A 16303-nucleotide genomic window follows, 5' to 3' on the forward strand; every position below is an offset into this window, starting at 1 on the left:
GGAAGGATGTGAATGCTGTGGAGAGGGTGCAGAGGAGATTTACCAGAATGCTGCCTGGATTAGAAAGCATGCCTTATGTGGAAAGGTAGAGGGAGCTAGGACTTTATTGCTTGGAGCAACGGAGGACAAGAGGCAACCTGACAGAGGTGTATAAGATTATGAGAAGAATTGGTAAAGTAAACAGCTAGCACCTTTTTCCCAGAGTGGCAATGGCTAATACCAGAGGATAGCCATTTAAGGGGAGTGGACAGAAGTTTAAGGTAGATATTAGAGGTAGGCTTTTTATACAGAGTGCCGGATGCCTGGAACAAACTGCTGGGGAAGGTGGAAGAAGATGGTAAAATATAGACATTTAAAAGACTCTTAGATCGGCACGTGGACGTAAGAAAAATGTGGGGTTATGGGCTGTGTAGGAGCGAAGGGTCAGATTAATCATGGAGTAGGTTTATATAGGTCCTTCATTGGCTGAAGGAATAACATATAGAAAATGCTGGAGGAGCTCAGCAGGTCAGGCACCATCTGTGGAGACAAGCAGTCAACGTTCCAGGTTGAGACCCTTCATCAGTCCACGGCCTTCTCTACTGCCGTGATGAGACCAGACTCAGGTTGGAGAAACAACACTTTATATTACGTCTGGGAAGCCTCCAACGTGACGGCACCGACGTCGATTTCTTGAACTTCCAGTAATGCCCCCCCTCTCCTTCACCATTTCTATTTCCTTCTCTCACCTTATCTCCTTACCTGCGCATCACCTCCCTCTGGTGCTCCCCCTGTTTCCCTTTATTTCATCCTCTCCTATCAGATTCCCCCTTCTCCAGTCCTTTATCTCTTTCACCAATCAACTTCCCAGTTCTTTTCATCACCCCTCCTCCTCCTGCCCCTGGTTTCACTTATCACCTTGTACTTCTTCCTCTCCTCCCCCCACCTTCTTACTCTGACTTCTCATCTTTTTTCACCAGTTCTGATGAAGGGCCTTGGCCTGAAACGTCAACTGTGTACTCTTTTCCATGGATGCTGCCTGGCCTGTTGAGTTCCTCCAGTATTTTGTGTGTGTTGCTCAGATTTCCAACATCTGCAGATTTTCTGTTGTTTAGGAAGGGGGAAGAAGCCAGAATAAGACGGTGGGAGAGGGGAAGGACAATAAGCTAGAAGGTGATAGGTGAAGCCAGGTGGGTGAGTGAGGGGTAATGAAGGAAGAAGCTGAGAGGTGATGGGTGGGAAAGGTAAAGGGCTGGAGAGGAAGAAATCTGATAGGAGAGGAGAGTGGACCATGGGAGAAAGGGAAGGAGGAAGGCATCAGGGGAGGTGATAGAACAGTAAGGAGAAGGAAAAGAGGTAAGAGGAGAGCCAGAGTAGGGAATGGAAGAAGAGGGAAGGAGGAGGGGTAAATATTATCGGAAGTTAGAGAAATCGCTGTTCATGCCATCTGATTGGAGGCTACTCAAACGGAATATGAGGTGTTGCTTCTCCAACCTGAGGGTGGCTTCATCAAGGCAGTAAAGGAGGTCATGAATTGATATGTTGGAATGGGAGTGGGCATTGGAATTAAAATGGTTGACCACCGGGAAATCTTGCTTGTTGTGGATGGAGCAAAGGCATGTTTAATGGTTGAAAGACCTGCATTGTGCTGTACTGTTCTATGTTCTTTCACCTGTCTCTTATATCCCTGATACTTTCATTGAGAACTATTAAGGGGGAGTTTTCTTCTTTCATTGCAGATACTAAATGTAGAATTAGTAACAGTTGAATATATCACTCTGCTTTTGTGAAGTACTTCCATTGTGTGTTGAGCAATAATGATTAGCTGGTTGATTTATTCTGTTCTATAACAGCATTAAAGGATACTCAAGATTATATTAATGAACAAAAATCTTTGGCAGTTGGTAATCAATGAATAGCTGATGTGGTAATCACATAAGGAAGTAATCACAAAGGGCATCACATTGGCACAGCTAGCAGAGCTGCTACCTTGAAGTTTTAGAAACCTGGATCCAGTCCTGACCTCAGACGCTGTCAGTGTGGAGCTTGCATGCTCTTGCTTCCTTTGACCACATGCGATTTTCCCCAGGTGGTCGAGTTTTCTCCTACATACTGGACCAAAGGTGTGCCTGGTGGTAACTTATTTGGTGAATAATATTATCTGAGGAGAATAGATGGGGATACAGGTTTTCCCCGCCATCCGAAGGTAGAGCGTTCCTATGAAACGGTTCGTAAGCCGGAATGTCGTAAAGCGAAGAAGCAATTACCATTTATTTATATGGGACAAATTTGTGAGCGTTGGCAGACCCAAAAATAACCTACCAAATCATGCCAAATAACACATAAAACCTAAAATAACAGTAACATACAGTAAAAGGAGGAATGATATGATAAATACACAGCCTATATAAAGTAGAAATACTTTTCTTCAATCATTGCCGCACTATCCACCGTAGCGAAAATCTCATGAAAGTGCTCTTGGCAGAAACACTCTCTCCAGTAACCTTTAAGCTATGAAGCTGCCAAATCATACCAAATAACACATAAAAATACACAGCCTATATAAAGTAGAAATAATGTATGTACAGTGTAGTATCACTTACCGGAATTGGGAATTCAGCGCCGAGCACACTGATGATGGTGTGTTAGGCTGAGTTGTTGGAGGTTGGGGTGGTGCAGTGGTCCCCAACCTCCGGGCCGTGGACCGATACCGATCCGCGAAACATGGAGTGATGCAGCGGTAGCTGGGATGCACCCAGCACAGCTTTAAGAAAAAAGCCGAAATAAACAAGCTAATTAATTAGATACCACCCGGCATGTAAATGTTGGCCCAGATCAGAGGCGAGGCAATCGCCTCTGATCTGGGCTGACATTTACGTTTCCATCAGGGCAGGCAGGTCATCTTCTTCTATGTCTGCCTGCCTCGATGTCGAAGGTCGAGGTTCGTCGTCTGCTGTGACTGATGTGGAAGGCCTGAAAAATGACAGTATGCTTGACTGCTTAGCCTCACGCATTTTTCTATCATACAGTTCTTTGTAAGCACTCAAACTATCCTGCAAATATGCCCTAAACCTGCGTACCCTTTCAAAATTACAGTCATACTTTTCTGCAATCATTGCAGTGAAAATCTCACGCAGTTGCTTTACGTTCAGTTCCTGGACGACTTCACTTTCGGTCCATTCGCTACTGCATTCAGTTTCGATTGTTATCTGTTCCTCTTCCAATTGCATCAGCTCTTCATCTATCAGTTCTTGATCATGGGATGCCAAAACCTCTTCAACATCATCTTTGTCAACTTCCACAAGCCAAACTCACTTTGTCCTTACTTCGTTCACCACGATTGAAATGCTTAATTATGTCTAGTTTTACACTAAGTGTAACACCATTACAAGCTCTTTTACGCTTTTCCGATACCTTAGAACTCACCTTGCTAACGGATGCTCAAAATAAATCGAGATAAAGCACAGATGCTCACAGGCACGTGTTTAAGCAATGCCGGCTAAAATTCAGTTCCGGGGGAGGAGCTTGGCTGCTTGGGGCACGTGCTGCCTTTTTTCGTAACAGTGAAAACACCTTCTGTTAGCAAAATCAGGTAACTAATGTAGGTCTTTCGTAACAGCGAGGTATTATAGAGCGAACGTTCGAAAAGCGGGGGACACCAGTATAGGGAGAATAAAATGGGTTTTGATGTAGGATTGGTGCAAGTGACTCTATGGATTGAAAACCCTTTCATAGCTTTTGTTCTGATTGGGAGGAGATGCAATTGGATAATGAGAGAGTTGTAAGTTGGAGCATCATAGGTAGTTAACTAAATGTAAAACATCCCTATTGGATGATCAATGCCACTGTGCTCTGAAGAATATCGGAGTAAGACTCAAAACTTATAATGCCATTGGGACCCCATTTTATGTTTTAAATGTTGCTAATAGAGAGTGGTCTAATTCCGTTCTGATTGGTTCACAGGTGATCACCTACTCATTGGGTTCTGTGTATGAGAACATAAGTGCAAAGCAGAGAGGAAGAATCTCCTTTGCAGCAGATTACGTGATGGGCGATGCTTCCATTAAAATTTCCTCCCTGCAGGCAACAGATTCTGGACTGTACACATGCAAAGTAAAGAATGCAGGAGAGTATGATCTGAAGCCTGCTATTAATCTTGTGGTTTTGGGTAAGTAGCTGGGAAGATACCATAAGATTATTTAGCATTTTTAATATTCCTGTGTTATTTTAATATTGAGCCTTTTAAAAAAGTACATTTTTGTGAGCATAGCATTCTAAAGATATATGGCAAATTACTGGCAAGTATTCTTAGTTTGTATTTTGATCTGAGTTGCAAATCAGTAGGCTGTATTCAATTAGCTTACTATATGAAATGTTTTTGAGCATATGCTTCAAATAAAATAAAATCAGCCACACCCCATTTCCTGTTTATAAAACTTTACTTCCTATTATCACACTGTTGTCACACTTAGGCATGAGCCTTTGGCATTATGAATTCTAATGTTCACGTCTGTAATTAAAACATTTCATGTTGTTGAACTCTTCCACTGATTCTGGCATTGTGCTGTCTCGGCAGTGAGACATTCATTATAGAGAAGATCTTAAACACGAATCAATTCAGCACCTATATTTGAACTTGCCAAATATTTATGATTCAAATAATATTGAAGTATAAAGTCAGAGGCTGTATTTACTGACAACACTGTTACAAAGCAGAATGGAGATTTTATTGGACATTTTTCCTGTCAGTCAAGCTTGATGTTCTCATTGCTACAGTGGTTGAAATTGATTTTATGCACATAGATTATTTATAACTGGATCTATACACTGAACTCCTATGAAAATATTATCCTGCTGTTATTGAGAGAAGTTGCTGTAGTTTGATTCTTTTACTCTTTAAATATACTGGTTTCTAAGTAAATAGCTTGCTCAACTACAAATCGTTTCTTTTAAATGTGTCCCTTGTATATAAAATCAGGACACCTATAATTCCATCTGTTTTCTGAAGTTATATTTGCATGCTAAATTTATTAGGTCATCCTCTACGTTCTGCCCTTTGGGCAATTCATTTATGTTTTTCTATGTGATTAAACACGTTCAGCTTTTATTTTAATGAGCAGTTTCTGATCACTTTTAGGTCACTTCCTGTGCGGCCAGGAAGTAGTAAGTAGGAAAGCACATTGGTTGGCAGTAGGCCAAAGGTTTGTGTTAGGAGCGAAAGAAGTTTCTATCCAAAGCCATCCTGTTGTTTCCCCAGTAGAAGCATTGCATATAAATTGATGTTATATTGTTTAGAAGTTAAGCTAAAAGTATCAATAAGATTTTGCTGAAAAAGAATGTTATTTTTGAGTTTCCAGATGCTAATGGTTTATACATAGCATTTACCTGTAGTATTTACTTGTTGGAATGTTATAACATTTGCATGCAGGAAACTGAGCTAAGTTCTTACTTACCTGTGTATATTTACTTGTGTGAATGGAACAGCGAGGTGATGGCATTGTATTTTGTTGTTTTTCAGTTTCACTCCTTATTCACTATGTCATGCCATTGAGTCTGAAATAAAACCAAGGAGCTGGGAGGCTTTTCCCTGACTCTCATGTCATTTTTGAATGGAGTTTGGCTGACTGTCTAGTTGATGTTACAACACCTCAGCAAAGGCAGTACAGTGAAAAAACAGAGATCAGTTGGTGCTTCAACAACTACGGCTACAGGTAAAACCTCCTTACATCTAAAAACTGCATCATGGATCAGAAACAAGGTGATAATGCTTCCGTATCCAGCATTAAGAGTTCTCATACATCAGCCTCAGTTGCTAGGGCAGCAGCAAGAGCCCGCGCCAAAGCAGAGGCGGCAAAAGCATGTGCTTCATTTGCTGAGAAGGAGGCAAAGCTTAAGATGGAAAAAAGCAGAACTGCAATTAGAAGAGGCAAAATTAGAGGCTGAACTTAGTGCATTTACCCTTCACCGATTGCACAGGCCGAGCCCTTAGAGACAGCCGAAGAACTGGAGGAGAAGTTCGAAAAGGCCAGCAAAGCAGTGTCAGAAAAGGACATTGCAGAGCGTACAGGCGAATACATGAAAGCACAGCTTGAACTTGGCGCATCACTGAACCAAACAGCTTTTTCTTCCGCTTCCCTAACTTCAATGTTTTCTGACGGCAGCTTTATTACATGGTGATCTCCTTCAGAAGGTGGCTCACACTGACAACCCAACACCTGTTGTTGATGACACATTTATCGATACCTTCATATTGCTTTCCAAAAATTCCACCACAGGGAGAATGAGCAGTGGATGGATGCTAGGACAGCTCCCCACCCCTGCGATGCGCCACTGGGCACGACAGCACAGTCATTTGTTTCCCAGGTTGTTCCCTGGGCTTCCACCAGCCCAGCGCCTGCAGCAGAACACTGTGCACGATACCTGGTTCACCGTGACTTAGTGAGCACAAGCTTTAACCAGTCTGATGACAAACCTGAGACCTACAGAGCGTGACAGTCATCATTCAACAATGCCACTAGGGAACTTGGCCTCACAACCACAGAAGTGCATGTAAGTAACCCTGTTGCCACTCTAGTGAAGATCTGGTAACAGCTCCAGGAATGTTACGCCATGCCAGAAATTATTGAGGAGTCTCTATTGAAGATGTTAGAAGATCTTCCTAGAATCTCTTTCAAGAACCATGTCAAGTTAAAGGAACTGGGAGACCTTCCCTTGGAACTTCAGTGTGCTAAGAAAGAGAGGTACTCACTGGGTTTGATTTACCTGGACACTGCCTGCAGTGTCGCCCCCATAGTGGAGGAACTCCTCATGGATTCCAGGAAAAGACGATATCTGTTGACTTGAGGTTCAAGGAAGAGATGGTGGCCACTTTCCTCCATTCAATTACTTCGCCAGGTTCATCTGTCACGTAGCATGCAAAAGAAACAACCTCAGCTTCACTGCTCCGAATAGCAGCAGTGCACTTGTGAATCAGACAGATCTACCTTCAGGAATTGCAGTACAAAGAGCTCCATATCAGTTCACAAGATGGAGATCTCTTCTGCTGAGGAGTTGCATGTGGATTCCTCTGTAAAAAACAGCGAAGGGCCAGGGAAGAACTGTCCCATTCATAATGAGCCACACCCACTCAAGAAATGCAGCAGTTTTACAGCCAAGACTCTCAATGAAAGAAAGGGCTCTAGAACATAGAAATCTACAGCACATTACAGGCCCTTAGGCCCACAATGTTGTGCCGACCATGTAACCTACTCTAGAAACTGCCTAGAATTTCCCTACCGCATAGCCCTCTATTTTTCTTAGCTCCATGTGCCTATCTAAGAGGCTCTTAAAAGACGCTATTGTATCCACTTCCACCACCACCGCTGGCAGTGCATTCCACGAGCCCACCACTCTTTGTGTGAAAAACCTACCCCTGACATCCCCTTGGTACCTACTTCCAAGCACCTTAAAACTATACCCCCTCGTGTTAGCCGTTTCAGTCCTGGGAAAAAGCCTCTGGCTATCCACATGATCAATGTCCCTTATCATCTTATACACCTCTGAGGTCATCTCTCATCCTCCATCGCTCCAAGGAGAAAAGGCCAAGTTCACTCACCTATTCACAACCTTTCTAGAAGCGAATTAAATTTCCTTTAAGTGCTGCACCTCAGTGACTCACTTGGCAAAGGACTGCAAAGCTACTGTGAACTGCGTTGAATGTGATAGCACTCACCATGACACAGCCATGCACCCAGGTCTGGCATGTCAAGCCTCAAGACTTCTAGGTCCTCATCAGACAATGACAGGGAGAAAGAAGGAAACCCTCCTGTCAAGGCTGCTGTTAACTCCCAATGCACTGAAGCTTGTGGTCCAGAGTAGGTAGGTAGGTCTCTTGCTCAGAGATCTGTATTGTTAGAGTGTACACTCAAGGTCAGTGTGAAAGAGCTGTCAGCCATACTCGACGACCAAAATTAACTGCTAATTGGCCAGGTCAGATTTCTTTGAGCTGCTCAATGTTAAAAGCCACTCACCTTCATACTTAGTCAGAGCCTGCGCTGGTATGATCGAGACACCTGGGAGGAAAGCAGAAGGCTTCCAAGTTGAATCACTCAATGATAAGGCCAGCATTTCTCTCCTGCCACTAACTGAGCGCAACAAGACACTCAATAATTGCTCTGAAATACCAATGCCAGATGCAGCTCTTCACCATCCACATCTGAGAAGTATGGCAGTACACCTTCCAGTGCTTGACCCCAATGCAGAGATCTTCATCTTGCTTCGGAGAGAGATTGTAAGGGTGCATGAAGTCAGGCAGAATGTCAGTGGACAATCTGATGCCCCTTTCCCACAGAGACTGAAACTGGGCTGGTTGCTGGTGGGTGATGCGTGCTTGGGAATTGCAGATAAGCCAAGTGTGGGCACATTCAAGACCAGTGTGCGGGAGAATGGCTGTCACTCCCTGCAACAGCTTCATGCCATTGAAGGAAAAAGTCAGTCAAGACAGGGAGCGATGCAACAGTCCATCCAAGATTAGCAGGGTAACAGAGGAGACACTTGAACTAACTGTGTTCAACCAGACAAAGCCTGACACCAAACCTGCCCATTCCACTGAAAACAATGGGCAAAGAAGTCTGCAGGGATGAGACAAATAGTTGGGTTGCTCCTCTCCCCTTTAGAGTTCCCCAGCAGCGTATACCCAACAATTGTGACCAGGCCCCGACCTGTCTCACCTCCCTAAAGTGAACTCTGTAAGGAAAGACAGAGAAAGATGTGGAAACTCGTCATAGACGAGCAGCTTCATTATCAGGATTCAAGAGGAAACCTTACCACTGAAAGTTTCCAGCACTTCTCAACCATGTGCTCACTCATTAGAGTTCACAAACACTCCAACTAGCTTAATGGCTATGAGGGATGGCACTATTGCAACTTACAGTGTACTCCAGATCAGTTGTCTCAGGCCAGAGATGCTGTTGTCAGTGCTGCTCAGCCTTCCCAGAAGAGTTTGCAACACTTGCTCTTAGGAAATCTGTAGCCAAAGGCAACGCTGTTCTGAAGCTCAAACCTATCATTGAGAACAATCTCATCTGCATTGTAGGCTGGCTGAAACATGCACACTTGAACAGAATCCCCTTATCTTGCCCAAGGACAGCCATATCTCCTTGCTGCTAGTACGACATTGTCATGACCTGGTGAAACGTCAAGGCCGTTACCTTATGGAAGGAGCCATTAGAGCTGCAGGTTTGTCAATCATAGGAACCAAGAGGCTCTTCAAATCAGTTCTACTTGAATGTATCATCTGCCAGAAGTGCTGTGGCAAAATGGAGGAACAGATCTACCTCCCAAGCACCTGTGTACCTGCCTTCCCTTCATGTATGGTGGGTTGGATGTCTTTGGATCCTGGTTAGTCACTGCCAGACGTACAAGAGGAGGCTAGCCACAAAGCAAATGGTGGACAGTGCTGTTGAGGTGCATGAGCTCAAGAGCAGTCTATGGATACTTCAAGTTGCATCAGTCCACTCAGGTGCTTTTTGTGATCTGTGGGCCCAATTTTGTAACAGCCAGTAAGAAACTAGAACTAGAGAAAGACCAAAAGGACACCATCATGCAGAAGTACTTGAGTCAACAAGGATGCACGTGGGAGTTCAACCCTGCCTCATGCCTCCCACATGGGTGGCTCACAGGAGTGCATAATTGGGGTTGCAAAAAGAATCTTGCTGCTCCGGGAGAACACTCATTTTACCCATGAAGTCATCTGTACCTTGTGGCGGAGGCTGCAGCAATAACTAATGTGACACCTCTTGTTCCAGTTTCCACAGACCCCAACTCACCATTTAGAGTGTCGCCTGTAATGATACTCACTCAAAACATTGGAGTAGCCCTCCACTTGGAGACTATATGAATAAGGATCTTCTCAGTTGACAATGGAGACAGGTACAAATTCTCACCAATAAGTTCTGGACTCGCTGGAGCTGTGACTACCTCCCAACTCTGCAGACCCGCCAGAACCGGATGAAAGCCCACAGGGATCTAAAAGAGGGAGCTGTCGTGCTCTTGTGAAACAGTCAAGCTACCTGCAATGAGAGGCCCATGGCTAAGGTTACTACTGCCTTCCCTGAAGGAAGGAATGGAGGAGTCTGGAAGGTAGACGTCAAGACCAAAGACCAAAGTTCTTCTAGGACCTTCCTGAGACCTACCTCAGAAGTTTTTTTTGGTAAACACCATTGCAAAGTATTTAGAGGTGACCTCACAACGTTAGGCGAGGAGTGTTTGGCCCTTCGGGCAAATCATTTATTCATTTATGTTTCTTATGTGATTAAGCATGTTCAACTTTTATTTTAATGAGCAATTGCTGATCTGTATTAGGTCACTTCCTGTGCAGCCAGGAAGTAGTAAGTAGGAAAGCACATTGGCTGGCAGTAGGCCAGAGGCTTATGTTAGGAGCAAAAGAAGTTTCTATCCAAATCCATCCTATTGTTTCCCCAGTAGAAGCATTGTTTATAAGTTAATGTTGTATTGTTTAGAAGTTAAGCTAAAAGTATCAGTAAGATTTTGCTGAAATAGAATGTTATTTTTGAGTTTATTAGACACTAATGCTAATGGTTTACACATACTATTGACCTGTAGTATTTACTCGTTGAAATGTTATAACATTTGCATGCAGGAAACTGAGCTAAGTTCTTTCTTACCTGTGTATATTTACTTGTGTGAATGGAACAGCGAGGTGATGGCATTGTATTTTGTTGTTTTTCAGTTTCACTCCTTACTGACTATGTCATGCCATTGAGTCTGAAATAAAACCAAGGAGTTGGGAGGCTTTTCCCTGACTCTCATGTCATTTTTGAATGGAGTTTGGCTGACTGTCTAGTTGATGTTACAACACCTCAGCAAAGGCAGTACAGTCTAACTTCACTTTTAACTATATTAGGCATTCACTCCTTGCACGTACTGTCATTGGAATTTGATTAGTTCCATTGCATATTTTCCCACAAGGTGTGCATTTTTAATAAGCATCCTGTTGACATTAAACCAATGACCCATCTACCTTATAACATAAAAGATTCCCTGACAGGAATCAGAGAATAGCAAGGGACTTCTGCCTGATATCCAGGCCAATATTTCTCCCTTAACTACCTTGATTAGAAATAAATTATTTCGTCATTATCTCAGTGCATCTTAGTGGACCATTCTCTGTTTAAAATCTGCTCCCAGGTCACCTACATTTTCTGCAGTGATCACATAACAAAAATTTAAAAAAGTACTTAATTGGCTGTGGAACAGTTTGAATCATCCAGAGTTCATGAAAAGTTTGATTTAGTACAAGTTACTGAAGTCTACAAGGAACCAATTTTCTTTGACCACAGAAGACTCTTGCCAAAATATCAAGGTTACAACGTCAAAATGGAATGACGTCAAAATAGTAAGTTCATCTGCTGGCTGAGTTATGATTTGATTGTATTTAAATACTGACTGGCAGCACAGTGGACAACTAGTAGAGCTACTACATCACAAAACCAGAGACTACTACCATCAGAGGAGGTACAAGAGCCTGAAGATGCACAGTCAATGTTTTGGGACCAGCTTCTTTCCCTCGCCACCAAACTTCTGAATGGTCCATGAACCCATGAATACTACCTCACTACCTGCCTGTGGTTCAGCATGGACTAAATGAGCCAAGGGGTCTGTTTCTGTACTGTACTTCTCTCTAACTCTAAGACTCTATTTTGCTATTTGCATTATTTATTTATTTTTATATATTATTGTAACCAATAGTAACTCTTATGTATTGCACAAAACACCACATTTCACAACATATGTCTGAGATAATAAACTTGGTTCTCATCCTGGCCTCTGTTCAAACCTGATTTTGGGTTCTGTCTGTGTGGAGTTTGCACATTCTTTTTGTGTTTCCTTTGGATGCTCTGGTTTCTGCCGTGTGTTATAATAGCAGAACATTATACACAACATGTGGCCACTGATCTGCATGCAGCATATTTAGTATTTTTGACTGAGAGTGAATTTCTTGACGATTGCAATTGCACCACTGTACCTTTTCCTGGAGTGCCACCTACTGTATGTTTTGAAGAACTAACCTGAGCAATTGTTTCCGATCTCTCTCGGGTGAATTTATACTTTATCAGGTGATGCCAGATAATTTGGGAATCTTTTTATCAGAGCACAGGACTAAAATGCAATTCCAGAAAGGTTCTTAAAAATGTCAGTCAATCTTCCAAGTCCCAAATAGATAGCAAGACAATAAGTCAGAGCTTTTGTTTGAGCTAATCAAAGAAAAATGAAAGGCATCAACTTAGTGAACATCAATTTAAAAACAAAATGATTTGGTTTGAGTAGGCTTTTAAAACTTAAAAAATCTCAAATCTAATGACAGCCCACCTGGTGCAGGTTTTGCAAAAGTGCGAAACGGAGCAAACAGCTAACCCTCTCCTGGAAGGTGGATTGTGTTGTTAAATTCAGAATCTCAGATTTATCCTGCTCTATGGGCTTAACCCTGTTTTCCTGGTGTCAGGAAAGGCAATAGGTGAAGGGCATTTAGGAACAGCACAAAAAAGGTCCTAGGAAACAACTTGCTGGAGCTCTCCCTCCACCTAACCCCATAATCCAAGCTGCTGAAAATGCCACTGCTTTCCAGTACAACCCTGCTTACTCCCCATATTAGCACTGCCCTTGCACAGCCAACATGATCTCGGATTGTTTTTGCCCCAGTGCTCCCTGTGAAAACATTGGAGATGCTTCACAGGAGGCTAGGGCTTACCCTGGAGTGTTTCCTGCCCAGATGGAAGGTATGTGTGTCAATCATGCGGACTTCCAGGCTTGGATTCTGTTCAAAAGAAGATTCACACCGTGGAGTCAAAACACCACAGCATGAGGGGGAAGATTTCCAAACAGAATCCTGCCACATTTTGCTGTCATTAGGTCAGAGTTCTAAACAGGGTTTATAATAGAAGTAAATAAATACTTCAGAATGTTTAAAAGGGACCAGGAAGAAGACAATTCTTGGTTTCTATGTACCTTGCTCTGAGCTCATAGTGTGTATGTAACTAGATGAGTGAGTCACTAAGGAATAGTCACGACTCACTCATCGAGCAACATATGGCAGTGTCACATTGAGCTAAACAAATGGAACAAGCTGTTTTGTTTTCAAATACATCCTCTTTTATCATCAATGCTCTTTTGCTGTCTTCTACTTCTATTTTTATTGGGGATGGAGGAAAGACAACTAAAAATATAATAGCTGTTGTATGAACTCCTGAAACACAGGCAACCCACACAATAGTAAATACATTTGAATGTGTATCCTTAATAATTTTTGTAATTAACAATAATAGAATTAATGACTGCTCTAAATGCAACATGCTGATTTAAAAGTATAACCTCAACCAATTATCTTTTCTTCTGCATCAGTCAGACCTTCTAAACCCAAGTGCTGGACACAAGGGCAGTTACTGCAAGGAAATGACGTCAAACTTCAGTGTAGATCAGAGAGAGGCACTGAACCTATCTTCTACATGTGGGAACATCTGGATGCAGAAGGACAAAGGGCCAAAGTTCATCTAGGTTGGTGATTAAAATTTTATAGAAGATTGGAATGTATTCCAGTGCTATGTAGATTTTGCTTTTCAACTAGTGGTGTTATACTTACAATCAGTACCTGACAAATAATTTGTATAGCTCAATAAAAAAATGCATCATTGAAAAAAATTGGCCAGTATCTGTTATGAGGATGAGGACAGATGACCTAAAGCACCCCAATGTTGGATCTTTTGTCAGAATTTAAGATAGAAGTCTGATGGAAGTCTTTGTTCATAGAAAAAAAATGTATATGAGCATTAAAACTGAAATTGCAGCAATTTTACTTGGGAGAAGGTTATTGGGAAACTGAAAGGTCTGAAGGTAGATAAGTCACTTGGTCTAGGTGGACTACACCCCAGGGTTCTGAAAGAGGTAGCTGAAGAGACTGTGGAGGCATTAGTAATGATCTGTCAAGAGTCACTAGATTCTGGAATGGTTACTGAGGACTGGAAAATTGCAGATGTCGCTCCACTCTTTAAGAAGGCAGGAAGACAGGAGAAAAGAAATTATAGGCCAGTTAGTCTGACCTCTGTGTTTGGGAAGATGTTGGAATTGATTGTTAAGGATGTGGTTTCAGGGTACTTGGAGGCACATGATAAAATAGGCCGTAGTCATCATGGTTTCCTCAAAGGAAAATCTTGCCTGACAAATCTGTTCGAATACTTTGAGGAAGTAACAAAAGGAGAGTCAGTGGATGTCAGAGGATAGACAAAGGAGAGTCAGTGGATGTTGTTTACTTGGATTTTCAGAAGGCCTTTGACGAGATGCTGATCATGAGGCTGCTTAAGAAAATAAGAACCCATAATATTACAGGAGAGATACCAGCATGCACAGAAGATTGGCTGACGGGCAAGAGGCAAAGAATGGGAATAATGTGTCCTATTGGTTGGTTGGCTGACGATGACTAGTGCTGTTCTGCAGGGGTTGGTACTGGGACAGCTTCTTTTCATATTTATATGTCAACATTTTGGATGATGGAGTTGATGACTTTGTGGCCAAGTCTGTGCACGGTATGAAGATACAGCAGGTGGAGGGTCAGGTAGTTTTGAGGAAGCAGAGAGCCTGAAGAAGGGCAAGGAAGTGGCAGATGATATATCGTGTAATTCACTGCATGGTCGTGCACTTTGGTAGAAGGAATAAAGCTGCAGACTATTTTCTAAATGGGGAAAAAATTCAAAAATCAGAGGTGTGAAAGGACTTGGGAGTCCTTGTGCAGGATTCTCTAAAAGTTAATTTGCAGTGGTAAAGAAGGCAAATGCAATGTTAGCATTCATTTCAAGAGGACAAGAATATAAAAGCAAGGATGTAATGCTCACGCTTTATAAGGCAGACTGCTTTTGGAGTATTGTAAGCAGTTTTGGGCCCCTTTACTAAGAAAAGATGTGGTGGCATTGGAGAGGGTCCACAGGAGGTTCAGGAGAATGATTCCTGGAATGAAAGGGTAAACATATGAGTGTTTGATGGCTCTGGGCCTGTACTCACTGGAGTTCAGAAGAATGAAGGGAGGATCTCATTGAAATTTATTGAATATTGAAAGGCCAAGACAGAGTGGATGTGGAGAGGATGTTTCCTATAGTGGGTGAGTCTAGGACCAGAGGGCACAGACTCAGAACAGAGGGACATCCATTTAAAACAGAGAGGAAGGGTGGTGAATCCATGGAATTCATTGCTACTGACGGTTGCAGAGGCCAAGTTATTGAGTATATTTAAAGTGGAGGTTGATAGGTTCTTGATTCAAGATGTAATGATTCAAAGTAGATTTTATTATCAAAGTGTGTGGGCAGTATACAACCCTGAGATTCGTCTTCCCACAGACAGCCATGAAACAAAGAAAACCATGGACCCACTTTAAAGAGAACATCAAACCCCCAACGTGCATAAAAAAGAACACATTGCACAGATGGCAGAAAAAGAGCAAAAAACCTCAAATCACAAAGACATCAAAAGGGTCCAGGCATATTCAGTTCAGCTCAGTTCAGTTCAATCCAGTGCCATGTCTCTCACTATCTGCAGGCCACAGCGCAAGTCCGCCCCATTCAAAATCACACAAAAACAGCAACAAAACAGAAGTGACCAGAAACCAGAGACACATCATATCATGAGCTACAGAGTCCAAACCACAAACCACGTTGATTAAACCTTGTCCAAGACCCAGGACTCCAGCACCTTCCTTCAGCAGCATCTAGTGTGAGACACCTTCCTCCGGGAGCAGCGGGTGAGAGCTGGAGAGAGACCAGTCGAACGCATGCACCTTCCTTCGCATGCAGCAAGTGCGAGCAAGAGAAAGACTGATCACACAGAGGTAGAGAGTGCTGAACACCCACTCGCCTTCCCATTTCATCATTGATTTTCAATCTTTCTCGGTGCTTTAATTAGCGAGATTAGTGAGAAATGGAGTCGATCACAGGCTCGCGCCCCATCTCCAGGCATTTTGGCCTCCAGGCCACACACTCCACTTGAAACCTCACCAAACTCCCTCAGAGACAGCAGAGTGCCAAATCGTTCAATGGGCCTGAAAACACATCATCAAATTGTCTTACGGCCTCATATCTTATCATAGTGAAATCGTTCCCTTGCATGTGATATCCTTTTAATTTTTCATAGCTTTACCCTTTTTGAATGTAACCTTACTGAGGATGACATCAGAAGTCTCAACTAACCCAAGATTTGAATTCTCAGCCATAATTTCAATCAATTGAAATGTTCTGAAAAGCATTTTATCTGCAGTTACAGCTAGTAGTGATACTGAATTAATCCA

General features: G+C 42.6%; 1 protein-coding gene across 1 annotated transcript in view; it reads left to right on the forward strand.

Annotated features, from left to right (window-relative positions):
- LOC134340890 (CXADR-like membrane protein) overlaps positions 1–16303 on the forward strand; it is a 140847-nt gene that overhangs the window by 109620 nt on the left and 14924 nt on the right. The window contains exons 3-4 of the mRNA XM_063038463.1: positions 3943–4147; positions 13378–13530. Coding sequence (XP_062894533.1) covers positions 3943–4147; positions 13378–13530 — 358 coding nt within the window. The remainder of the gene's footprint in view (positions 1–3942; positions 4148–13377; positions 13531–16303) is intronic.

The sequence above is a fragment of the Mobula hypostoma genome, chromosome X2, assembly GCF_963921235.1.
Source record: "Mobula hypostoma chromosome X2, sMobHyp1.1, whole genome shotgun sequence".
In the NCBI taxonomy this organism is placed as follows: domain Eukaryota; kingdom Metazoa; phylum Chordata; class Chondrichthyes; order Myliobatiformes; family Myliobatidae; genus Mobula; species Mobula hypostoma.